This window comes from Eleutherodactylus coqui, chromosome 2 (genome assembly GCF_035609145.1).
Source record: "Eleutherodactylus coqui strain aEleCoq1 chromosome 2, aEleCoq1.hap1, whole genome shotgun sequence".
Classification (NCBI taxonomy): Eukaryota; Metazoa; Chordata; class Amphibia; order Anura; family Eleutherodactylidae; genus Eleutherodactylus; species Eleutherodactylus coqui.
Genome location: NC_089838.1, coordinates 5,360,380 through 5,387,006, shown reverse-complemented (window position 1 = coordinate 5,387,006; position 26,627 = coordinate 5,360,380). Strand labels below are relative to the sequence as shown.

Here is a 26,627-nt window from a genome sequence, read left to right as displayed (position 1 = left end):
TTCACATGTGATTCCATCCACATCACTTAGCTGGTAGCCTCGGCGGCAGTAGCACTGGTACGACCCATAGACGTTGGCACACTCCTGGCTGCAGGGATTGCTGGCACATTCATCTACATCTGAGATACAAACGGGCATAATCTTGTCAATAAGCTTGTCTCTAACTGTAAGGCACCCGGCTGCAGCAGGAGCCTCCCCCCACTGCCCTACTGCAGGAGAACAGCCACACTGCCCCCTGCCCCCAGGTTAAACTGCAGAGCTGTAAGGAATGATCTAGAATGATGTTAGCATTCCCTAGCATTAGTCAATTAAAGCTTTTAACCTTCACATGTCCGGCCATCCAAAGCCAACTTGAAGCCTGTGGCACAACTGCAGAAGAAGGAGCCGGCTGTATTTTCACACTTGTGGGCGCAGATACGACCCGAGTATCCTCTGCACTCATTAATATCTGGAATAGAAAGGAAAGGAGATTCACAGAACAGCCAAGAGAAACCAAATAGTAAAATCTGGAGGGTTACCCTGCATTAACAAGCTGCTCCTCCTCCCCTCTCACAGCATTAGCCTCCATATAGGCTAACTGGGAGACTGCAGCTGCATCCCCCTCCTCCCTGTCTTCTATTCCCTGTAGATGGATTTTTGGAGGAGGTTTCTGGACAGTGAGGGGGCTCTTACATGTACTGGAATACCGAAAACATGTACTAAAAACCACGTCTAACATATGGATTTTAATGTGCATGACATACATGTACAGAACAGGTCAGGTGTCTGTGTATGGAGCGGGCTCAGCTACAGACACGGTGGGTGTGTGCTGTCTTTGATAGCTGGCACCCAACTGCTTGTAGCTTTTAACCCTTTATATGCCACTGTCAATTCTCAATGATAGTGGCATTTAAACGCCCCGATTAGCGTTCAGGATCCCGAATGACCCGACCCCGCCTCCCGTGATGAGATTGTGAGGTGTCATGGCAGCCTTCCGAAGGCCACCAAACGATCACATATCAAGATGTGCCTGTAGCCTATGGCATGTCTTGATAGATTGCCAGTCAGAATACAGTATAATGCAATGCTACGGTATTGCATTATACTGTATGAGTGAGCAAACATTTGCAAGTTCAAGTCCCTGATGGGGACTGAAGAAAAATGTAACAATGAGTCAAAGTTTTTTAATTAGTGAAAGAATAAAAAATATTAAAAGTTAAAAAAACTAAAACTTTTTTACATTATTTGGTGCATTAAATGGTATCATTGAAAAATACAATTCGTCCCACAGAAAACAACGAGCTCTCGTGTCGCGACAGTATGGGGGGGGGGGGGAGTAAAAGAGAAAATGAAAAATAGCACATCCATGCGGTATTTACTGTTGTGACTGTAATACTCACCGACACACGATCTGCTGAGCGTCTCAAAGTGGTATCCGGCCCGGCACTCGCATCGATAGGAGCCCGGCACGTTGTGACAAGTGTGCCCATCCCCGCAGGGGTTCTGGATGCTGGCGCACTCGTTGAGGTCTACGAACAGAGGGTTCTGCGTCAGCCATTACATAGGAGGGTGGATTATAGGTGATCGGAAGGAAAAGTTCTGCAACTATCTAATATAATGTGTGTTTCGACACCTCAAGATCTCTACTTGCTGTCAGTGAATGGGAAAACCCACAGGGACCTAAGAGTGTCATCAAACATACTAGAATGTTTTGCAAGATGCTGCACAATATTCTGCTGGGTGGAGAAATCCGGACCAAACTTCCCGTCTCCGGGGATATTCACGCAAAAGATATTTCTGTCCTGTTTGTGGACCGAGAAAATAAAGTATATTATTGTAAATGGTTCCGTACCCCCGGGGGGGCCGACCGGATGGGCACTGATTGATGTGACTGCGATCCGTTCTCACATGTAACCATGGAAACCATAAGGCTGCCTGTCCACGGGCGTCGCGGTATCACCTGACAGATCTCCACCACGGGAGCTGCCACCCGGGAGCAGGAGCTGGCAGACGGATCTCCGCTGTCAGTCTGTCTGACAGATAGGCTGACCGCGAAGAATTGCGGCAATTTGCAGCATGCTGCGAATTGCCGTCCACGAGCGGAGAATCACTACGATTCTGCACTGCGGATGACTGCGGACGCACGCCGTTGGTCATGTGCAGTACAGATTTCGGATGGCTGCGGGTCAGAAGGCTTCCATTCACTTCAATGGAGGCCGCCTGCACAACGTCAGCAGCAAAACAGAGCATGCTGCCATTTTTCTCCGCTCACAGAATACGCAATCCGTTTCTGTTAGTTTAATGCATGCGGATTCTCAGTGCGGACGCCGACCGCGGATTCTGCAGCAGATATCTGCCCGTGTGCGGCCAGCTTAGATGCGCAGAGTTTGACAGCTGAATATTTCGCAGCGTCGCGCAGAATTTCGTGACCCGCAGGATTTTTTCACATAGATTTTTGCTGCAGAATTTGCTGCACATTCCTTGCGGATTCCGCATCCCATTCCGTGCCGCAGGCTCCGCGGGGTAAAGGCTCGGTGACATGTGACTTCTTGGATTCACGGCCCCTCATCTGTATGGCTGCGGGGTTAGAGGCAGGGTCCATATCCCGTCTGACGTATCCTCAGGCCTCGTTCACACCAGTGACAGCGCCATTGCAGCTGTGTTCTGTGCGATATCGAGGTGCTCTTTTGCGGGATTTTTGTGGGGCTTGAAATATGAGCCCTATCCCAAAAATAAACCCCAGCTGCAAAAAAACCCCCAAAAATCACCCAACAGGCGCGGTCTACTCCGCCCCATTTCTCCTTCTGAAGCTCCGGCACACATCTCCTCCGCAGCTATGGCACTTGTTTGCAGTCTTCAGCCAGCGCTTCCTGGTCAGGGGGTTCAAACATCCTGCTTCCAGGAAGCGCCGGCTCTGATTGGTTCTCAAGGGTTACAGCTCAGCCAATCACTACAGCGCTCAATGAACCAATCACAGTCATTTAATACAGTTCATCGAGCTTGAGAACCAATCAGAGCTGGCGCTTCCTGGAGGGGTTTTTTGAACCCCCTGACCAGGAAGCGCTGGCTGAAGACTACAAACAAGTGCTGGAGCTGCGGAGGAGACGTGTGCCGGAGCTTCAGAAGGAGAAGTGGGGCGGAGCTGCAGAAGGAGAAGTGGGGCGGAGCTTCAGAAGGAGAAGTGGGGCGGAGCGGACCGCGCCTGTTAGGTGATGGATTGGTTTATTTTAATTCAGCTAGGGGTTATTTTTGGACCCGCAGTATCGGGTCTGTACAGCGATGACCCCATCCACTGACTGATTAGAAGAATTGGGACACAAAGTATATTAAAAGGTTGTTGCTCATTTCAGCACCCGGCTGCCAGTTATGCCCCATGACATCGTGTACCGGCTGCGGGGCGCTCGTCACCATGTACTATCTTGGGGTGTATGCGCACGTAATACGCGCCAAGATAGAATGTGCTGGGATTTATTTTGCATGCGTATTTTGCGCAAGTCTTGTGAGCGCCAACATGGCCGCCTGTGTCATACTGGTACCGTGTATTTCGCACACAAGACCCCAATGTGGAATACGCTGTACCGATACGCATGTGATCCCAAGCTGTAAGGTAGGTGAAGATATATGTGTAAGAGTTGGGAGGGGAGGCCGTATCTGCGGGAATCAGCTACGGATATGCAGTTAATTTCAAGTCAAAATCCGCACCAACGGGAAACCTCGCACCGCACTCGCGTGTACGCTGCACGCCGTGCCATGTGTTTCCTGGCCCTATTAAAACAATGGGAGAGGCATTCAGAGGGCACACCCAAAGACGGGACGCGCCACGGTTTGTATTCCTGTATCCTGCGTTGCACAAATGTCGCGCGTCATCACTCGGGTCTCCGCAGATTTGCACGTGCCTTTACCGGATGGTGTTGCGTTTTGCACGCCGGTGTGTATTTTACTGTATATTTCGCTCGCGCCCGCTGACGGGTAATTACGTAAAAACATGATGCGTATTTTGTGTGAGAATGAAATGCGTTCGCAGAATCTGCGGATGTGAACGACATTGGTTGCACTCACTGCGTGTGAGCAGGCTCTAAGCGGGCCACCTACCTTCGCATTTTGTTCCGTCAGCACTTAGGTGATAGCCCCGCCCGCAGTTGACCACGTGCCGCTGACAAGTGTAGGAACCTTCAGTGTTGATGCAGGTCTGACCCTGAGGACACGGCGCATTGATGCTCAGGCATTCATTGATATCTGAAGGGGAACAAAGATGGCACAAAGTCCAGACCATAGAGGATTAAAGGGCACAGGTCATAAAACATGGACTGGTTGTGGTCTGACCTCCGAGACCCTCACCAATCCTAACAACAGGCCGGATTTAAAGGGGTTGTAAATCGTTGGGCCCGCAGGATAGGTGATCATTTATAAATCAGCAGGGATCTGTTGCCTGGGATCACCGCTTGTGCACTGGGGTTATTTCTGCAGGAAGCAGACAGCTCTGTTATCACTGCAGTGGCCATGCTTGGCATTGCAGGCCAAGTTCTAATTGAAATAAATGTCGTAATACCAAGCCTGGCCACTACAGGGAGAACGGAGCTGTCTGCTTCCTGCAGCAATCAGCTCAGTGCATGAACAGCTGATCAATAGGGATCCCAGGTGGCAGACCCCACAGATCTACTATTGATGATATAACCTAAGGATAGGCAAACAACAGACAAACCCTTTCATCCCACTGGCAGGGTAGGGGGTGAGTAGGTAAAAATAAAAAAGGTATGAGTCTTTGAATGTAATGATGCCAAAAAAGAAAATTTCCCCCAAACAGGTTTTTATTGTAAAAAAGCGTAAACCCCCCAAAACCCTGCAACGTGGGTGTGGTTGTAATCATTCCGAGCGGCGTGTCATAGACGCCACATAGTAAACACTGTAAAAAATGGCAAAATTAGGTCTCCTTGATCTGCAAAAAATTAGTAAAATGTATATATGAAGAGCTGCAGCGAACGAGTGCGAATACGGCCGGCGGTGGAGAAACACAAGTCATGGCCTTCGGGGATGATGACAACAGAAAAAAAAGGTCACTAAGGGGTTAAAGCGTGGAATACACAACTATCCCTGGACTCGTCATCCGATCATCACGGGTGTCAGGTCCGAGATGCGCAGACCACGAGGCACCATTGCTTTGGGCAGTAAGGTCAGATCCCAATGACGGGGGACGCCCTGGGTACTCCGGGCAGGTATGGGGTCAGAGGTCATAGTAGTAGTTGGCCGGCAGCAAACTTGAAATGCCTATTAAGCCAAAAAGCATGTCTGCTCTTACCGATACAATTGCCCAGCGCGTCCTGAATGAAGCCCGTGCTGCACTGCACTTTAGGGCGACAGCGGAAAGATCCGGGCGTGTTCTGGCAGTTGAAGGTGGGGAGACAGTTGTGGGTTCCTGATGTACACTCATCAATATCTGCAAGCACAAAACCAGGCAGCCTGTTATCAGAAGCAGTTCTCATCGGCAGCCACTAGAGGGCATCAATATCTAGTGAGAGTGAGCATTACTACAAATATGGCTTTTGCCACCAGAGGGCAGTAGAGGCTTTACGACACATGAGCTCCAGCCTGAAGGAAACTTTTCAGTGTTTTTGTAGTCCCAGTTCCTGGAGCCATAACTTTTTATGGTTTCTGCATACACAGCCATAGGGCGGGAGAAGGTGTCATTTTTAGTGGCATCATTTTGGGGTACATATAATGTATTGTGGAAGTCTTATTAATTATTTTAGGGTGGGGGGGGAGTAAAAAAACTAAAGGCAGGATATACAACATTAGCGATTTACATTATTCTTTGTCACAGCGTGCGCCATGGTATACAGACCTTTATAAGGGAGTCATTATAAATGCGGCAGCACCAAATTTGTGATTTTTAAAAATATTTTTTTACATACTGCATTTCCCCCCAAATAAGACACTGTCTTATATAAATTTCTGGCTGCCCCAAAAGAGGCACAGTGTCTTATTTTCGGGGGGTGTCTTCAAACTTACCTAGCAGGCGGCATCCCGGTCCTTCACGCTGATGCGGCAGTCTTCCGTGAAGTCCTCGGCATTGAATTGCTGTGATTGGCTCATCGAGAGCTGGCTGTGATTGGCTGATGCCACGGTCCTGAGCCAATCACAGCAATCTCATGGGGTATTCAACCCACGTTACCAGGAAGAGATTGCTTTACTGCTCCATGCAAAGGATTAAAAAGCTGGGATCGCAGGTTTCTCCCGGCCACGCCTCCACAGCTTGAGCCTCGCTGTCATTAGACGGTTGAGCCCCCGCTGTCATTAGACAGTTGAACCCCGCTGTCATTAGACAGTTGAACCCCGCTGTCATTAGACAGTTGAGCCCCGCTGTCATTAGACAGTTGAGCCCCGCTGTCATTAGACTGTTGAGCCCCCGCTGTCATTAGACAGTTGAGCCCCCGCTGTCATTAGACGGTTGAGTCCCCGCTGTCATTAGACGGTTGAGCCCCCGCTGTCATTAGACGGTTGAGTCCCCGCTGTCATTAGACGGTTGAGCCCCCGCTGTCATTAGACAGTTGAACCCCGCTGTCATTAGACAGTTGAACCCCGCTGTCATTAGACAGTTGAGCCCCGCTGTCATTAGACAGTTGAGCCCCGCTGTCATTAGACTGTTGAGCCCCCGCTGTCATTAGACAGTTGAGCCCCCGCTGTCATTAGACGGTTGAGTCCCCGCTGTCATTAGACAGTTGAGCCCCGCTGTCATTAGACAGTTGAGCCCCGCTGTCATTAGACTGTTGAGCCCCCGCTGTCATTAGACAGTTGAGCCCCCGCTGTCATTAGACGGTTGAGTCCCCGCTGTCATTAGACAGTTGAACCCCGCTGTCATTAGACAGTTGAGCCCCGCTGTCATTAGACAGTTGAGCCCCGCTGTCATTAGACTGTTGAGCCCCCGCTGTCATTAGACAGTTGAGCCCCCGCTGTCATTAGACGGTTGAGTCCCCGCTGTCATTAGACGGTTGAGCCCCCGCTGTCATTAGACGGTTGAGTCCCCGCTGTCATTAGACAGTTGAGCCCCCGCTGTCATTAGACAGTTGAACCCCGCTGTCATTAGACAGTTGAACCCCGCTGTCATTAGACAGTTGAGCCCCGCTGTCATTAGACAGTTGAGCCCCGCTGTCATTAGACTGTTGAGCCCCCGCTGTCATTAGACAGTTGAGCCCCCGCTGTCATTAGACGGTTGAGTCCCCGCTGTCATTAGACGGTTGAGCCCCCGCTGTCATTAGACGGTTGAGCCCCGCTGTCATTAGACGGTTGAGCCCCCGCTGTCATTAGACGGTTGAGCCCCGCTGTCATTAGACGGTTGAGCCCCGCTGTCATTAGACGGTTGAGCCCCCGCTGTCATTAGACGGTTGAGCCCCGCTGTCATTAGACGGTTGAGCCCCCGCTGTCATTAGACGGTTGAGCCCCCGCTGTCATTAGACGGTTGAGCCCCCGCTGTCATTAGACGGTTGAGCCCCCGCTGTCATTAGACGGTTGAGCCCCCGCTGTCATTAGACGGTTGAGCCCCGCTGTCATTAGACGGTTGAGCCCCCGCTGTCATTAGACGGTTGAGCCCTGCTGTCATTAGATAGTTGAGCCCCCGCTGTCATTAGACGGTTGAGCCCCGCTGTCATTAGACGGTTGAGTCCCGCTGTCATTAGACGGTTGAGCCCCCGCTGTCATTAGACGGTTGAGCCCCGCTGTCATTAGACGGTTGAGCCCCGCTGTCATTAGACGGTTGAGCCGCGCTGTCATTAGACGGTTGAGCCTCCGCTGTCATTAGACGGTTGAGCCCCGCTGTCAGACGATTGAGCCCCGCTGTCATTAGACGGTTGAGCCCCCGCTGTCATTAGACGGTTGAGCCCCCGCTGTCATTAGACGGTTGAGCTCCGCTGTCATTAGACGGTTGAGCCCCCGCTGTCATTAGACAGTTGAGCCTCGCTGTCATTAGACGGTTGAGCCCCCGCTGTCATTAGACGGTTGAGCCCCCGCTGTCATTAGACGGTTGAGCCCTGCTGTCATTAGACGGTTGAGCCCCGCTGTCATTAGACGGTTGAGCCTTGCTGTCATTAGACAGTTGAGCCCCGCTGTCATTAGACGGTTGAGCCCCCGCTGTCATTAGACGGTTGAGCCCCCGCTGTCATTAGACGGTTGAGCCCCGCTGTCATTAGACGGTTGAGCCCCGCTGTCATTAGACGGTTGAGCCCCCGCTGTCATTAGACGGTTGAGCCCCCGCTGTCATTAGACGGTTGAGCCCCGCTGTCATTAGACGGTTGAGCCCCGCTGTCATTAGACGGTTGAGCCCCCGCTGTCATTAGACGGTTGAGCCCCGCTGTCATTAGACGGTTGAGCCCCCGCTGTCATTAGACGGTTGAGCCCCCGCTGTCATTAGACGGTTGAGCCCCCGCTGTCATTAGACGGTTGAGCCCCGCTGTCATTAGACGGTTGAGCCCCGCTGTCATTAGACGGTTGAGCCCCGCTGTCATTAGACGGTTGAGCCCCCGCTGTCATTAGACGGTTGAGCCCCCGCTGTCATTAGACGGTTGAGCCCCCGCTGTCATTAGACGGTTGAGCCCCCGCTGTCATTAGACGGTTGAGTCCCGCTGTCATTAGACGGTTGAGTCCCGGCTGTCATTAGACGGTTGAGTCCCGCTTTCATTAGACGGTTGAGCCCCCGCTGTCATTAGACGGTTGAGCCCCGCTGTCATTAGACGGTTGAGCCCCCGCTGTCATTAGACGGTTGAGCCCCCGCTGTCATTAGACGGTTGAGCCCCCGCTGTCATTAGACGGTTGAGCCCCCGCTGTCATTAGACGGTTGAGCCCCCGCTGTCATTAGACGGTTGAGCCCCCGCTGTCATTAGACGGTTGAGTCCCGCTGTCATTAGACGGTTGAGTCCCGGCTGTCATTAGACGGTTGAGTCCCGCTTTCATTAGACGGTTGAGCCCCCGCTGTCATTAGACGGTTGAGCCCCCGCTGTCATTAGACGGTTGAGCCCCCGCTGTCATTAGACGGTTGAGCCCCCGCTGTCATTAGACGGTTGAGCCCCCGCTGTCATTAGACGGTTGAGCCCCGCTGTCATTAGACGGTTGAGCCCCGCTGTCATTAGACGGTTGAGCCTTGCTGTCATTAGACGGTTGAGCCCCCGCTGTCATTAGACGGTTGAGCCCCCGCTGTCATTAGACGGTTGAGCCCCGCTGTCATTAGACGGTTGAGCCCCGCTGTCATTAGACGGTTGAGCCCCGCTGTCATTAGACGGTTGAGCCCCCGCTGTCATTAGACGGTTGAGCCCCCGCTGTCATTAGACGGTTGAGCCCCCGCTGTCATTAGACGGTTGAGCCCCCGCTGTCATTAGACTGTTGAGCCCCGCTGTCATTAGACGGTTGAGCCCCGCTGTCATTAGACAGTTGAGCCCCGCTGTCATTAGACGGTTGAGCCCCCGCTGTCATTAGACAGTTGAGCCCCCGCTGTCATTAGACAGTTGAGCCCCCGCTGTCATTAGACAGTTGAGTCCCGCTGTCATTAGACAGTTGAGCCCCCGCTCTCTTTGTCTCTGTCTCTCTCTCTACCCCCCGCCGCCCCCTCGAACCTGCTCGGACCACTAAGCAGTCACTCAAGAAGAGCGAGGCTCGCTCGAGTAACTGCTTTATCCGAGCGTGCTCGCTCATCTCTAATCAGGGCATTTAAATGCTGCTGTAAAGGGTTAACAGCTGCGATCACTGGTGTTGCTGATTGGAGCGGTTGCGGGCGGGTGCTGGCTGTAAGAAACAGCTGGCGCCCTCACTGTATGGAGCGGGATCGACCCCTGGTCCCCCTCCATACAAACTGTGAACCTCCATGACATAATTATGGAACACTAAGGGGGTAAGGGAACTTCCACAAAAACATAAAAGAATGGCCAAACAGTAAATCGGAATACGTTTTGGGTGCCAGTGTACAACGCCCCCTACCTTTACAGCTGTTATCCTCTGTGAGTTCATAGCCGGTGCCGCAGTTGATCTCCCTCTGACAGCGGAAGGATCCGGCCTGATTGATGCAAACCTGCCCAACCTTACAATTGTGGGTTCCCAAAATACATTCGTTTATATCTGCACAAGCATAAAGAAACATTGTTGCCATGAGGATCTCAGACCACACCCCTTCCTCACCCCACCCACCCTAGGGAGGCACCACCAAGTCTCTGGCATCAGCATGTCACTGCTCTTACAGTAAAGAACCCAGGGCTGGTTTAAGGGGTGGCAAACTGGGTAATTGCCTAAGACCCCTGTCTAGGAAGCCACCAAGAACTAGGTGTCCAGTGCAGCTTGTAATCTCTCCCTAGGAACTTTACTATTAACTCCTTATTTATTTAGGCATTGTATAGCAGTGTTATATTTTGGCACTGAAGGGCAGTAATGTGTGAGGAATATATGGCAGTGTTATGAGAGGACTATAGAGTCATTTTAGATATTGGAAGTATTGTGTAGACCTTGTATGTTGGCATTATGTGGGCACTGAATGGCAGTATTAGGTGGGAATGAATTGGTAGCATTATGTAAGAGCTCCACGGTACTATTAGATACTTCTCTTATTTAGGTGTTGTACAATAGGGCACTGATTGCATTATTGTATATGGGATATATGGCAGTATTACATGGGCACTATATGGCTATATTGGAGTGTTAATTAGGCATTATATATTAGTCTTACATGACGGTATTGTGCAGACGATCTGCGCCAGTATTATGTGGACATTATATACCTAGTGAGGGAACGATTATTGTTCAGAAAATCGGTCAAATGAGCGATATAATTGTTCAGTCTAAGGCTGCATTCACACGAACGTATATCGGCTGGGTTTTCACGCCGAGCCGATATACGTCATCCTCATCTGCAGGGGGGGGGGAGAGATGGAAGAGCCAGGAGCAGGAACTTAGCTCCCGCCCCCTCTCTGCCTCCTCTCCGCCCCTCTGCACTATTTGCAATGGGGAGAGGTGGGACAGGGGTGGGGCTAAGTTACGAGAATTAGCCCAGTTCCGCCTCTCCCCATTGCAAATAGTGCAGACGGGCGGAGAGGAGGCAGAGGGGGGGGCGGGAGCTAAGTTCCTGCACTTGGCTCTTCCATCCTCCCCCCCCTGCACACGAGGACAACGTATATCAGCTCAGCTTGAAAACCGAGCCGATATACGTTCGTCTGAATGCAGCCTAAACACGCCAATGACCGCACGCCGAACAATGACCGCTCACTTTCCTTCCGTCGTTTATTTTATCACTCGTTCATTTATCCTTCAGTTTAACCAGCGCTCGTTCAGTCGTTCTCATTCACTTATACAGCGAATGTGAATGAAAGGACAATTTCGCTCAGCAGAACTCCTGACTACTGATGCTTAAACAGAGCCAACTGCCATCTTTTCCCAGTGTTGGACGGAGTTAAACTCACTGCCCTTTTTCCAACTTCCATAGAAGTCTATAGGAGCTTCCAGCGTATTTCGGCCAAAGCTAGGGCAAGACGCGCCGTATACATCAGTGGCTGAGGTCCAATTGTCCCCGGTGCCATGTATATCGATCATCTGGATGAATACATTGGAGTCTAACGCTTCAGATGGTCGCGATTTGTAGACGCAGCTAAATCCGCTCCTGGCAATAAAGGCCTTTACACACGGGCGTCTTATCGCAGCTAAACAACGCCGGCCGAAAACCGCGACTATCTAAAGCATTGGATTCCAGGTTGGCCAGAAAAGAAAGTGCATGCAGGGTGCATTGTGGGTGGCCGCTGTTATGTGTGGCCGGAAAAGATAGGACTTGTCCAATATGTATCCGCTTCCCATAGACTCCTATAGAAGCCTATGAGAGCAGTCAGAAAAGGGGAGGGGGAAGGAGATGAGCAGCAACTCTCATTGCTGAAGTCCCTCCCCCTCCCCTTGCCGGCAGCTCCCACAGGCTTCTATGGGAACTCCTATTGCAGCGATCAGCCGGCAAAGGGATGGCGAGAGACTTTAGAAGTGCTAAAGTCATTCCACCCCGGCTGAGGGGATTCCCACAACGCCCGTGGGAAAGAGGGGGATGTATTAAAGGGGCGGGTGTGATATATATATAATAATGGAGATAAAATAAGGCAAAATGAGGCAAAACACTCTGTTAATGTGAAAGTGGGGAAAAGACACCACAAGGCGTTGGAGTGGTGGATGAACGGGTCTAGGTGCCAGGCGGCGCCCGAGATAATGTGGCAGAAATGGGGGAAATGTGCCCAAATTGTTGTGGACAGCCTGCTGCCGCTCTCAGCATCACACGCGGCCCGTTCTGCACCGCACAGCGTGCCCCACTGGATGCTACAAGGAGGTTGGCCATTGCTTGGTGCCAGTATATCAGCACTGAATGGCAGTATTTTGTGAGCGTAGTATGGAAGTATTATTATGGCATTGCATGGCAGCCAACAGAGAAACACCTTCACATCTGTTTTATGTATATGTGTCAACCTCTGATATATTGGCTTTAGATATAGCTATATATGGCCAATAGCCAACATATGATGTCCATGTGCCCACCTTTACGTCCATCAGCCTGGCATTATTTCTAGCCATTCACCAAGCTCAAGGAATGAAGGGGTTAATCTGCTAAGACCACACATGCAAGCAAACAGAAAGGCAGATGTAAAAAGTATTTCAATGGAGCCTCCGGGAAATGAATCAGAAGATATCTGGACTCCGTCCAACATGTCTTCTGCACCCCGACCGCCGTCTCTGACCCCAGGTCAAAAGTCTGAGCTGCCAATTGGAATCCAGTCACTGCACCGGAATGTTTTATGTTACTGGGGAGATGAGATTACAAGCGGCACGAGCTCTGTAGGCACAGTACTATCCGATTATCCAGATTATCGGACATCGAAAAGTAATTCCAATAGTCTGGAAAAGTAATAAAAGAGTAGTGAAAATGGCGGATTCTGCTTGTCCAGCATGACCTGATCCAATGCCATTACTGGGTGTTGCATGATGGGAGTTGTAGTACATCCCAGCTGGATTGTACTAGAGCGCATTCATAAGACTGATACCATTACAGGTGATTCCATCAGGTTCGAGCTGGTAGCCGGCATAGCAGGAACAGACCACGCTACTCCCGGTATCTCTGCACTGCTGGTTGCACGGTCCGCCACCTGCAGGTACATAGAAAGACTTGCTTATTAAACGCTGCTCTGCTGTATTGCATTGTGGGAGATGTAGTGTTTTCCAACATCACACAATGTTCTGGACTCGACCATGCAAACGGTTGGGGCAGAAAAAGGAAGACCCTTCAAAACTAGAAGTGTTAAGAGTCAATCAACAGAATGCAAAGCGACTGAACACAACAGAACTCTAAATATAATCAGTGTTTGCTGTGACCGGCCTTCACCTTCAAAACAGCGTCACTTCTTCTAGGAACACTTGTACGCAGTCAGGGATTTTAGGGTTAAAGTCAGGTGTATGATTAACCAATTATACCAAACTGGTGATAATGACAGTGTTCACAAAGGTGAAGTTGTGGAAGACAGTTTCATGCCACAGGTCATACAACTTGGCAAGACTGAGAACAGCAACAAGGTCTCTCCCAGGCAAAGATTTCAAATAATAATGAGTGTCTGCAGGCAGCAGTGAAACATGGTGGAGAGTGGTACAATAATGAGTGTCTGCAGGCAGCAGTGAAGCAAGGTGGAGAGCGATACAATAATGAGTGTCTGCAGGCAGCAGTGAAGCATGGTGGAGAGCGGTACAATAATAAGTGTCTGCAGGTAGCAGTAAAGCATGGTGGAGATTGGTACAATAATGAGTGTCTGCAGGTAGCAGTAAAGCATGGTGGAGAGCGGTACAATAATGAGTGTCTGCAGGCAGCAGTGAAGCGTTGTGGAGAGAGGTGCAATAATGAGTGTCTGCAGGCATCAGTGAAGCATGGTGGAGAGCGTACAATAATGAGTGTCTGCAGGCAGCAGTGAAGCATGGTGGAGAGCGGTACAATAATGAGTGTCTGCAGGCATCAGTGAAGCATGGCGGAGAGCGTACAATAATGAGTGTCTGCAGGCAGCAGTGAAGCATGGTGGAGAGCGGTGCAATAATGAGTGTCTGCAGGCATCAGTGAAGCATGGCGGAGAGCGTACAATAATGAGTGTCTGCAGGCAGCAGTGAAGCAAGGTAGAGAGCAGTACAATAATGAGTGTCTGCAGGTAGCAGTAAAGCATGGTGGAGATTGGTACAATAATGAGTGTCTGCAGGTAGCAGTAAAGCATGGTGGAGAGTGGTACAATAATGAGTGTCTGCAGGCATCAGTGAAACATGGTGGAGAGAGGTACAATAATGAGTGTCTGCAGGCAGCAGTGAAGCATGGAAGAGAGAGTTACAATAATGAGTTCTGCAGGCAGCAGTGAAGCAAGGTGGAGAGCGGTACAATAATGAGTGTCTGCAGGCAGCAGTGAAGCATGGTGGAGAGCGGTACAATAATGAGTGTCTGCAGGCAGCACTGAAGTATGGGGGAGAGAGGTACAATAATGAGTGTCTGCAGGCAGCAGTGAAGCATGGTGGAGAGCAGTACAATAATGAGTGTCTGCAGGCAGCAGTGAAGCATGGTGGAGTGTGGTACAATAATGAGTGTCTGCAGGCAGCAGTGAAGCATGGTGGAGTGTGGTAGAATAATGAGTGTCTGCAGGCAGCAGTGAAGCATGGTGGAGTGTGGTACAATAATGAGTGTCTGCAGGCAGCAGTGAAGCATGGTGGAGTGTGGTACAATAATGAGTGTCTGCAGGCAGCAGTGAAGCATGGTGGAGAGAGGTACAATAATGAGTGTCTGCAGGCAGCAGTGAAGCATGGTGGAGTGTGGTACAATAATGAGTGTCTGCAGGCAGCAGTGAAGCATGGTGGAGAGAGGTACAATAATGAGTGTCTGCAGGCAGCAGTGAAGCATGGTGGAGAGAGGTACAATAATGAGTGTCTGCAGGCAGCAGTGAAGCATGGTGGAGGCTTCTTGCAAGTTTGAGGCTATTTCAGCAAATGGAGTTGAGGTTTTGGTCAGGATTAATGGTGTCCTCAATTATTTGAAATGCAAGCAGATACTTACCCATCATGCAATACCATCAGGGAGGCATCTGATTGGCTGCAAATCTATTCTGCAGCAAAACAACAACCCTGAACATCCAGCCAATTTCATTAAGAACTATCTTCAGCATAAAGAACAAGGAGTCCTGGAAGGGATGATATGGTCCACAGAGCCCTGATCTCACATCATGCAGTCTGTCTGGGATTACATGAAGAGACAGAAGGATCTGAGCGAGCCGACATCCACAGAAGATCTGTAGTTAGTTTGAAACAACATCCCTGCTGAGTTCCTTAAAAAACTGTGTGCAAGTGTACCTAGAAGAACGGATGCTGTTTAGAAGGCAAAAGTCTGTTACACCAAATAGTGATGGGATTTATTTTAGACCTTTCAATTGTTCGGTCACTTTGCATTTTGTTAATTGGCAAAATTAAACAATTAATTCTTCTATTTTTGAAAGCAAGGCCCGGGGGACACAACAATTTTTGCTAAATGCCGTCTTTTGAGCGATAATTGTTGTGTGTGACTGCGCTGACATCCGGCAGTTTTCGTTATCCCGTCGCTTATCGTTGTCTTTCAGTGTGCTGACGATGAGCCTCATCAGGGATTCACAGCGGATACAGCTGATACATTGTTTCATCCCGCTCCCTGATGACAGGCAGGGTATGAAGAACACAGCGGTCCAGCTGTGTTCTTCGTACCCCGCTCGGAGCGCTCAGCTGTAGAACAGCCGGGCGCTCTGAGCAGAGAACAGCTGGATGCAGAAGACACGCGTCCCCGCTTATCTTCTGCGCGCCTGTGTTGGCGCGAAGGTGAACCTTGCGCTGTAAGAACACAACGATTATCACATGTTTTGAGCCCTACTGGTTGTGTCTTCACCAGGCTTTGCTTGCAGCATGTGTAAAATGCCTGCCTAAACCGTTTGCATAGTGCGGTATATACGGTGAACAAGCAGGCAGATATTAGATAATGCAGTTTGATTCAACAGGTGAATTATTCGATGCAGCTTTGGGTGTGAATGGAGTATGAGATATGATTAAGTTCCATTCGGATTCTCGGGCCGGCACTCACCCCGGCATCGGTCATTCAGCGAGGGGTCTTCATTATCCGTGTTCGTCACCAAAGAGTTGTTGGCTTTGGGAATAAAACACATTTTTAGTTCCATGTATGATGACGCCGCAGCTCTAGCATTACATCATGCAGACTATCGCACCTTCATCCTGGTTGGGGGTATCGTTGCCCTCATTTCCTTTCATGCAGCAGGCCCTGAATACTAGACTGCACTGGTAGCCCAGGAACATGCTCTGCTCGCAGGTTTCACCCCGGGCCTGGGCCTCCTTACCCAGCAGGCAGCAGCTGCAGCATCTCTGTAATAGAAATCATTAGGGGTCATCAATGCTCATATAATATATGGAAAGGGGGTCTTTATATAATCCAGTGCAGAACCTGACCTGGGGGTCTCCTGTGCGCCGTAACATAGATACAACAGGGTACCCCACCTAGTGCTATGAGGAAGCCCAACACGGACCTGCTGTCACACTGTAACACTACATGCTGCCGCCTCTAGGGGGAGCTCCCTGCAGTAAAGTTGCATATTTTACCGCCACTGCATTGGAAACAAAAATGTGACTGGACAGCAACGTCTGAATTACCCTTTCGTTTTCTCTCTCTCTCTCACTTTTTTCCTTTATCCTCTTTTTTTCCTTTTTTTCGCCCGCTCGCGTTTGTGTTCTCTCTTTCTTTCATTACTTCTTTTTTGTGCTCACTCTTTAGTTTTCTCTCTCCTTTTATTTTTCATTCTCTCGCTCTCTTTCATTCTCTTTCCTCTTTCATTATCTCTTTCACTCTCAAATTCTCCTTCTCTCTATCTTTTTTGTTCTTTCTCTCTCTTTTATTAGCTTTTTCATTTCCTCTAATTTGTTTTCTCTTTTTCATCTTTTTTTTCATTCTCTTATTCCCGTCATGCTTTTTCATTCTCTCTTTTTTGCTCTCTTTCGTTCTCTCTCATCCTTCTTTTATGTTCTCTGCATTTCTCTTTTTGTTCTCTCTTTTTTTTTCCTGCTCTCATTTTCACTCACTGTCTTTATTTCTCTTTCAGTTCTTTCATTTCTGCATTCTCTCTCTCTCTCTCTCTTTCTAGTTCTCTTATTCATTGTCTCCTTCACTCTCACTGTTTTTCATTCTCTCTTTTTTGTTCTCTCTTTCTCATTCCTTCTGGCTTTTCATTCTCTTTTGTTTGTTCTCTTTTTTTATTGCCTCTTTGGTTTCCTTGCTCTTCTTTTTGCTATTTCTCTCTCACACACTTTATCTCTCTCCTTTTAATGCTTTGTCTCTTTTTCTTCATCTGTCTCTCTTTTTCCTACTCTCACCCTCTGTACTCATCTTGCTATTGGTCAGCCATGTCATTTTACATAAGCCACGCCCTTAAAGGCCACTCCCATTTTTCCCGTGACCCGCTGCTCACATATCATGCTATGAAATGCTTTTCCAGGTTGGCATCTCAGTAAAGCCTGAAGACCTTATTATTGGTCCCCAGAGACCTCGGCTCACCTGCACAAACCTGGTTTCACATCTGGAAGAATTTTCCTGGCCGCTTGTATCACAGGAGTTCTTCTCTGCAGCGATGTTGATGCCGGCGGTGCAGTGAAATTCCTCCAGCTGATTAAGGCAACATTGTTCTTGGATTAATCTAGGGATAAAGCAGAGCTCAGATGTTACATGAAAGGAATAAAGTCATTCCACGGTGCTTCCAGGAACAGCGCCACCCCTGACCACAGGCTGCATGTGATATTGCAGCTTAGCTCGATTTATTTTGATAAAGTTGAGCTGCAAACTCAACTCAGACAAATGCGGTGCTGTTTTTGAAAGAAACCCACAATTTCTTATAAACCTGGACAACCACTTTAAGACATTTCTTGGGCAATTGTAATTCAAATGTGATTTTTTTTGCACAGGTTGCCCAACCTGATGGGTCCAGATATAAACCTATCGAGGTGGGCAACATTAGCACTTGCAGTTGTATGAACACCATTGCTAAGGACTGCAGAGTACAACTCTTGCAACTGGTCCCATTCTTAAAGGGGTATTCCAACTATCATTATGTAACACTGCTGGAAGTGCCTCCATCCTCCTCGTATGGCCTGATCTACTAAGACCAGCCATTTGTAGGTTAGCCATAGCGTTCCGCCGTCAGAAGATGCGCCTAATATGTTAGGTGATGCCCACCTCTTAATATAATGGGCACATCTTGGGCCAACTATGCCAAGAAGAAATGTACTCCAGCTACGATCTAATGTACATTGCAGCTATAATTTACATTTTTCTGGTGTTTTTGTGGCATATGGACATTTTTTCTATCCGTGTTGCATCCATTTTTCACACGCACAAAAAAAAGCAATAAGGCCCAAGTCATGTCAGTTTTGTCACAACCCACAGAAAACGGGGTGCGCAAAACCGCAGTGAACACGAATGCTAATGTGCCTTTGCTGCATTTTTTAAACATGCACCCATAGACTTTAACTGCCATCGGTCGGCGTAAAAAGCGCATGTCTGAATACGCCAACTTCATTCAATGGGTTTCGGCGCTTTCTGTATTAAGTCAGTAAAACATACAGACAGAAAACACGCCCGTGTGAACGGCCCTAAGGATCCGCGGACCTCCAGTCCAGCGATCGGCACATAGATAATAAATGTTGCCGATTATAAGACCCCTTTAAGTAACTCCCCCCATTCTGTGTCTCCAAATGGCGATTCCATGTATTTTAATGCAGGAGTGTAGCTATACGGGATGCAGAGACAGCAGTTGCATCGGGGGTGCTGGTGATTAAAGGGGTTGTACCAGAATAGGAAATTACCCCCTGTGCACAGGATAGGGGATAACTTGCTGATCGTGGGGGTCTCACCGCTCTTGTCCTCATCTCATCTCATGAGATCCCGGCCGCTGATAATGTCCCGGAGAGATTACATGCAGACATATCCCAGCATCGCCAGCGTCAGCACCCAACAAAGCCGGTCAAATGCTGGAGCCCACCGCAACCAGAGGGGCCCACAGAAGTCGGGGCCCTTACCACACAGGGGTCAGGCATGTCGTTTTGTAACCTCATCATGTGGTGACTGCATTATGTATTGATCTACTAGAGCTGAGCCATGTAATAAAATAGTATTAAGGGCTCCACGGTAACTCTGTCGCCAAAGGCCTACATGAACCTGGAGCTGGCCCTGCATCGCAGGCCCCCTCCCAAATTACAGTGGCCTGAGCCTGGGCACTAGGCTTTAATCACACCATTTCCCCAATGGCCAGCAAAGCTACCATGACTATTATAATGGTGAACTCAGCAATGCAGACAGAATACTCCTTGGCACTATCCCCAGTAGAGAAGCTAGCCCCTTGGGACCATCCCCGGCAGACCTTGGCACCATCCCCGGTAGAGAAGCTAGCCCCTTGGGACCATCCCCGGCAGACCTTGGCACCATCCCCGGTAGAGAAGCTAGCCCCTTGGGACCATCAACAGCAGACCTTGGCACCATCCCCGGTAGACAAGCTAGCTGCTTGGCACCATTCCCGGGAGACCTTGGCACCATCCCCGGTAGACAAGCTAGCTGCTTGGCACCATTCCCGGCAGACCTTGGCACCATGCATGGTAGAGAAGCTAGCCCCTTGGCACCATTCCCGGCAGACCTTGGCACCATCCCCAGTAGACAAGCTAGCTCCAGCCCAGTTGGCTCCCCTAGCGGACAAGGCGTCATCCCAGCCTTTTTCCACCAGTGACATCCTCCTCATAGTTGAGGAAGAACGCCATTAAGGAAGCCTAAAGTCCAGTATTATAATGGCTCAAGGAATTATAGCTTTTGCATTGGGGTGCCGGAGCTTAGTGTTACGTCCCTGAGTAAATGGGACATGTCTGGCTATTAGATGCTTGCCCTCTCAGCTACTGAGTAACGCTCACATGTGATTCCACTTTCAAGTCTCCGATATTGTCTCCCGAGAGTGAACTTTCAAAGAAAAGAGGATTTCCTAATTCACTCGGCTGAGACGTCTCAGCTCTTCGTTGTGTCTACAAGAAAAGCTTGTTGTTTAGCTAAAGGCTTAAGAGGATTCCTTTTATTAAGCGCCAAGGAGCCCCGAGCCAAGTCAGATATCTCCGACCGATACAATCTGGAGTGTTGTCCTATAACCCAACATCCGCACGGCCTTAACCCTAGGAGGCGCTCTCATCACGGCGGTGAAGGATTTATGAGGATCAGGATGGAAGGCCGATGCCCGTGAGCCAACAACATCCATCACTGAAGCCTCAAGGCAGATCCTCCACCATGTCATTAACATCCCCACCTTCTCAGCTGCCGCTAGATTTTTGCCTTTGGCATTGCATTACCAGTTTTTCACAAAGGTAGTAGATATTTCTGCCTGTCCAGTGACCGTGTCGGTGTAGTTCAATCCTATTCAAGTGAATGAGCTGCAATACCAGACTCAGTCACAGGACGAGAGTGGCGCTGTATTTTGAATAGAAGTCCCTTTTGACAATTCCAGACAATCCCTATAAATTAGTTTAGGATGCCTAAATAGAGAGTGCTAAATTGATAGAATTGGTATTCCACTACAGACCTGTTTGTTGTAGAACGCTATAGAAATTTGTGGATCCCACTCATTTCAGTGGGTTTTCTGCAAAGTCGCAAAGTCTACCAGAAAATTGACAAGCCGCCCAGAAATGTTAGGCAGTCCTGTAAGTAGTGACCAAATCTGACAATCTCTTTAAAAATATATATATGTTTAATATATGTAGGTGAAAGCCTCTAAAAGGGGTTGTCAGGTGAAAAACTGCTGATAGCCTATCTGCAGGATAGGTCATCAATAGTAAGTTGGCGGTGGTGTGCAGCCCAGGACCTCCCACCAATCAGTTCTCACCTGGGTGGAGTGGACATGCATTAGGCTGATTTTGCAGGAAGCAGACAGCTCCATTCCTAGTGCAATGGCCAGCCTTGGTATTACAGGCATTTAAGTGAATGGAAACTTTGCCTGTAATACCAAGCCCGGCCACTGCAATGAAAACGGAGCTGTCTGCTTCCTGCAGAAATCAGATAGGTACACGGGCACACTGAACAGCTGATCAGCGGGAACCTCTGGCAGTGAACACCTGTTAAGGTACTACTGATGACCTATTCTAAGGTAGGCTATGAATAGTTTACAACTCAACAACCTGTTTAATCCATTTGGCATAGCTGTAGGCTGCTTATTAGCCACAATCTGAAATCTATGCCAGCTATGAAGTGGCGTAGATTTCATTTTAGCTTTAATTCATGATACTTTCTGGCATAAATTATAGTAAAACTATAGATGGCCACCCCCTCTAAGCCACGCCTACTTAACAAAAGAGGCGAACCTGGGGCACGGGCCATCTTAAATTCGACCATTATTGTTATGTTCCTTTAGTATTGATGATGGGTGACAGGTTTTTCGTGACTTCCTGCCAGGCAGGGCTGTGGAGTGATGATCATGGAGTTGATTTTGGGTGGAGTCGGTAGAAATGGACTACAACATAAAAATATTGTACATAAAGCCTAATATTACCATTTTACTGCAGTACATTTGCTATTAGAGTCACACGGGACATTCATGTGGGAGTCTGGAAAAACAGAGGAGTTGGAGGTTTGGCTTACTGACTCCACCGCCCTGCTGTACAGCATGGAGAACACTACGGTCCGCCTCTTCCAAGTCAAAAGCAGCTGATAGCAGAAGACAATATTGTATATTGACTTAGATTGGATGTTCCATACGCCGGTTTTAGTAAAGCTGGCACTTCCATAAAGTATGACACATCTTCAGAGGCGTAACTTGAAGCTCCCGGGCCCCGATGCAAAACTTGTAACAGGGCCCCCAACTATAATGCTTTACTCATAGTACTGGGCTCCCTAAATGGAGAAGAGAGGCCTTATGGGCCCCCTAAGGCTCCTGTGCCCGGGTGCAACCACATCCCCTGCACCGTCTATAGTTACGCTCCTGCACATCTTTACGAGGAGCAAGCCTCTAAGTATATTTGGTGAATCCTTCAGGCTGGCCGTGTGCCACAGTGAAAGAATTTTTCTGGCATAAAGCTCAGTAAATCTGACGGGCCGCGCGGCCATGCTTCCTTTTTGTTTAGCCCCAACCACTTTTAGGAAAGAGGTGGAGGCTGGCATAAAAAGGTCGAAAGTCAAATTCTGGCATGTGCCATAATTTATTACTTTTGTACGCCAGAAATTTGGAAAAACAGAATAAATAAATATTTCCTCATATATTGCTGCCCACGGCATCGCATGTTAAAGGATTTTAGGCACAAACCTAGTGCAAAAAAACCCAAAAACCTACTGTGTTCAAACCCTGCAGCTCTATCTGCCTCACTCACAGCAGGAAATCCCAGCAAATCAAACTGGTTTCTATATTAGAGATGTGCAATTAGTTTCTCCCAATTGAGATTCAGTTTGTGATTTGCCCCATCTGGGGTTCGCAAAATAGGTGCCGATTTTGATGGACTCTGCCGGACAACTGAGCCAGTTACATCCAGCTACAGCAGATTATTACATGTTGATTTACTACTACTTTGGTAGATGCTACTGTATTAGTTGGTCCGTGAAAGGCCCATAGCCTGTGCTTATACTTCTATTTGTGTCAGTGTTGTTTTATACCCGCCTCTGACAATACTGAGAAAGTAAGAACAAGTAAGTGGATGTTTTTTTCCAAAGTTTTATTGAATTACCCACATAATACAAAAGATGCTGGAAGTGGCCGCCATTTACTTCTATGTACCTCTGCGCACATTGCAGCATGTTGGCTGATACTGCCTGCAGCTCTTCAGTCGATACTGTGGATATTTTCCTAGCGTTCAGACAGGGTATGTGGATGATTGGCGCACACTTTCTGCTTTATATTTCCCCACAGATATACATCGCATGTGAACAAGTCTGGGGAACATGGTGGCCATAACCCCTTGCTCACAGTATGCTCTTCCTTAAACAGCTCATGAACCCATGCCAGTAAGTTGTGGGAGGTGTGGCATGTGGAGTGTGGTGTGGCATGTGGAGTGTGCCGTCTGGGATGCCCACCATTCAGCTGTTAGCCAGGCCTATGCAATAAGCTAATTTCTGCAAGAAGCAGAAGGTATTACAGGCAAAGTTCCCATTGAAGAGAATGTGAACTTTACCTGCAGTACCACGCTTGGCCACTACAGTAGGGACAGAGCTTAGCTTCCATCTTGTTGGAAAAAGCAGTATATTCTTTCTTTTGGTGTTTTTTGGTCATAAAACTGTTAAAACATGTAACGTGTCCAGAAAAACTGCGGTATTCACAGCTGATTGAAAGAAAATTGGGCCCGCTATTCGTCTTCCTGACTTTGCGCACCAAACGCCTATTTTCTGGTCGTGTCGTGGTGTTTCTGGGGCCCGGTGTGGGCTTTGAGCAGACCAGAACCTCGCATTCTGTGAATTCCCGTGATATGATAAATGACACCATGCTTCGTTCATCATGAAGAACAGCAAAGGGTCCAAGAGTCCTCTAGCAATCCTAGTCAGCGACCACGTACGGTAATTTACCCGTTTAGCTTCACCGCTCTCTTTCCGTTTCTGCACACGATATCCGGTGAGATTTCAGCGCTCGCCAGCAGGTCATTTGTGATACACCAACTTTTTGTAACTTGCCTCTATACACCCCTATGAGGTCGTCTTCAGCTACCGGAAGCAGCTGAAAATGAGCGGACGTGGCTAAGGTGGCACAGCGCCCTAACGATTAGCTGCGGTCTCGGCAGCCGGACCCCCACTGGTCAGAAGTTTGGACATATCTGTATGACATGTCAAAAGTTTTAGGAAAGTACAGGTACTCTATAAGAGACTGTTAAAGGAGTAACATGGACACAGCAGACGGCAGACCGAGGTCAGGGGTCATCAAAGTATATTATGTGGTGCAATGTGGTGTCACATAAGACTTCAGGGCTTATTTACACAAGCGTATGTCGGTCGCCGCTTTCACGGCCGGCCAATATGCGCTACCATCTGGGCTGTCTTCCCCTTTCCCTCCCCTTTGCCGACTCTCTGCCTCTCTCCTCCCCTCCGGCTGTTTGCAATGGGAGGGGTGGAGCTAAGCTATGCCCCGTCCCACCCCTACCATTGCTGGCTGCAGACAAAGGGCGGGAACTTAGCTCCACCCCTGCCTCGCCCCCTCCCATTGCAAACAGCCGGAGGGGAGGAAAGAGCCCAATGCAAAATCTGCAATGGAGCCCCCAGCTATAATGCTTTATTCATAGTACTGGGCTCCCTATATGGAGAGGAGAGGCCTTATGGGCCCCCGAAGGCTCCTGGGCCCGGGTGCAACCGCATCCCCTGCACCCTCTATAGTTACGCCCCTGGCACTGTGCAACGGGAGAACAAGCAGGCGAGGATGGTTCCGGCCCATCTGCCTCCATTCACAGAACACAAGCAGTCGTTGATAGATGAACCGCTGCCTGTTTACACGGGCCGATCGCCGTTTGGTTTTCTCGCATAAACTGAACGCCAACCAATAAGATAATGGATTCTCTTTTGTCGTTTAGTCGGTACAAATGCATTTAGACTGTAGGATAATCGTTCAGATTATCTTGCTGGATGTGGGAATCTGACAATTCCTCAGCCTGTGTAAAAGGGCACGTAACCCATTACTGCATTAAAAGAGTTGTCCTATTGATGGCTTATCGTCAGGACAAACCATCAAGAGTCTATCCGCAGGAGTCTGGAATCCCAACGTTCAGCTGTTAGCCAGGCTGGTGCGCTTGTGCACTGAGCTGATTTCTGCTGGAAGCAGACAGCTTTGTCCCTACTGTAGTGGCCAAGTGTGGTACTGCAAGTAAAGTTCCCATTCTCTTCAATGGGAACTTTGCCTGCAATACCTTCTGCTTCTTGCAGAAATTAGCTCATTGCATAGGCCTGGCTAACAGCTGAATGGTGGGCATCCCAGGCGGCACGCTCCTGCCAATCTACACTTGATGGTTTGTCCTGTTAATAGGTCATCAATAGTTTACAACCCATTTAAACTAGTTCAAGCATGCACAGGTGTCCTGAACCCCATACTGGGCGCTGTGTGATCAGGTGCATTACTTCTGCTGGGGTGCCCCGCTTTACGTGTCTAAGGCTGGTACTGGCAGAACCCCGAGCTGACTCAAGGCCTGATATTGGTAAGCAGAGCTCCAAACAAATGTTCATTCCCTCTGTACTAATTCCAGAACCAGCAGCCCCATGTAAGACAGCTGGTACGGGCTACTACAGTTCGCCTTCACTCACCTGCACTGTTTGGACTCTGAGATAGTAGGGAGGCTGGCACAATCCTCGTTGAGTGATGCCCACTCATACCCACTGGTGCAGCAGACATCTACCTTCACCTCAGCAGCAGCTGCAACAGAAGACATAGTATTCAGGATTCCATATTGGCAGCAATAGGAGTATTTCATGCAGGACAATCACATGTGGATGGAGGATTGCGGTCGGAGGGGCACGTAACCACAGACCCCCCTTATGATTGCGCAACAAGTCTCGTATAACGGTGTTGTTGTCTGCGCTCCCATGATTCTGACACTGGGAATTTACTTAATGAGCCGTAAAGGTTTCAGACGTCTGCATTTCCCAGTTCACAACAAGCCCCGTTTCTGGGAAGGGAAGGAATAAAGTAAGACACATGGCCTATTAGAAGGAGTGGGGCAGACATCTCATAGGGGTCTCTTCAATAATAATGGTGAGAAGGGATTAGAAATAGGGCCGACCTTATATCAGATGATGCCGGGTGGTGCCATACAGAGACCATATAGTGCCTACACCAATGGTGCCCAACATGGCGGCCGCTGCTCGCTGGGGTTCCCAGACAGCACCGACTGGGACACAGTGAGCAGAAGCACTGCTCCGACTCCGGGGTAGTGAGTGGCGCTGTGACCGCTTCAACGCCTGCGGATCCCAGTGCTGCCGGGGAAACTCCCTTAGGCTGGGTCCATATGAGGCGGCTTTGCCGTGGACTTTCCGTGTGGACGCAGCCGCGCCATGTTTACACGTACCAGAAAGGCCGCTGATTTTCTACAGTGGAAAATTCTGCAGCAAAATCCGCAGCATTTCTGCAAAAGATACCGAGAAAAGATCCGAAGCATTGGTGTGAATTGTGACCTACAATCAGCTTCTACACCTCTCAACTCTGAAGTCTTTGCACTCTCGCCACCTCCTTCACCGGGCACCGGAAGCCTATTGTGAGCGGCGGTGGCCAAATGGCGCTACGCTCACTAGACGCCGCCAGATGCCTGGAATATCAGAAGTAAGATCACATGTTGTGATAAGCCACGCCCCTAGTCACACCCCCTGAGCACACACCCCTTTTGGGGAGCAGTGCCCGCAGTAAAAACCTTTTTTTTCCCCAAGAATGCCCAAAGGCTGAAAAGTTTGGGAAGCACTGGCCTATATATCAGCATCCTATGAGATTGCGCCCACATAACAGGATACACATCGCCAAATAACCCTCGGATCCAGTTGTCTCAATGCAATATGGTGCTGCCACCAAAGATAATACATCCTACAGAGCCTAAATAGCAGTGCCACGCAATACTGCAATATAGTGCTCAACTAATACCAACGT

General features: G+C 49.1%; 1 protein-coding gene across 2 annotated transcripts in view; it reads right to left on the bottom strand.

The window, feature by feature from the left end:
• FBLN1 (fibulin 1) overlaps positions 1–26,627 on the bottom strand; it is an 80,974-nt gene that overhangs the window by 30,023 nt on the left and 24,324 nt on the right. For both annotated transcript variants that reach the window (XM_066590210.1, XM_066590211.1), the window contains exons 2-12: positions 25,298–25,406; positions 17,570–17,708; positions 16,233–16,386; positions 16,091–16,153; positions 13,014–13,115; positions 9,937–10,074; positions 5,276–5,413; positions 4,072–4,215; positions 1,380–1,508; positions 323–448; positions 1–119 (exon numbers count right to left, since the gene is read on the bottom strand). The exon at positions 1–119 is cut by the window's left edge and continues 1 nt beyond it. In XM_066590210.1, coding sequence (XP_066446307.1) covers positions 1–119; positions 323–448; positions 1,380–1,508; positions 4,072–4,215; positions 5,276–5,413; positions 9,937–10,074; positions 13,014–13,115; positions 16,091–16,153; positions 16,233–16,386; positions 17,570–17,708; positions 25,298–25,406 — 1,361 coding nt within the window. The remainder of the gene's footprint in view (positions 120–322; positions 449–1,379; positions 1,509–4,071; positions 4,216–5,275; positions 5,414–9,936; positions 10,075–13,013; positions 13,116–16,090; positions 16,154–16,232; positions 16,387–17,569; positions 17,709–25,297; positions 25,407–26,627) is intronic.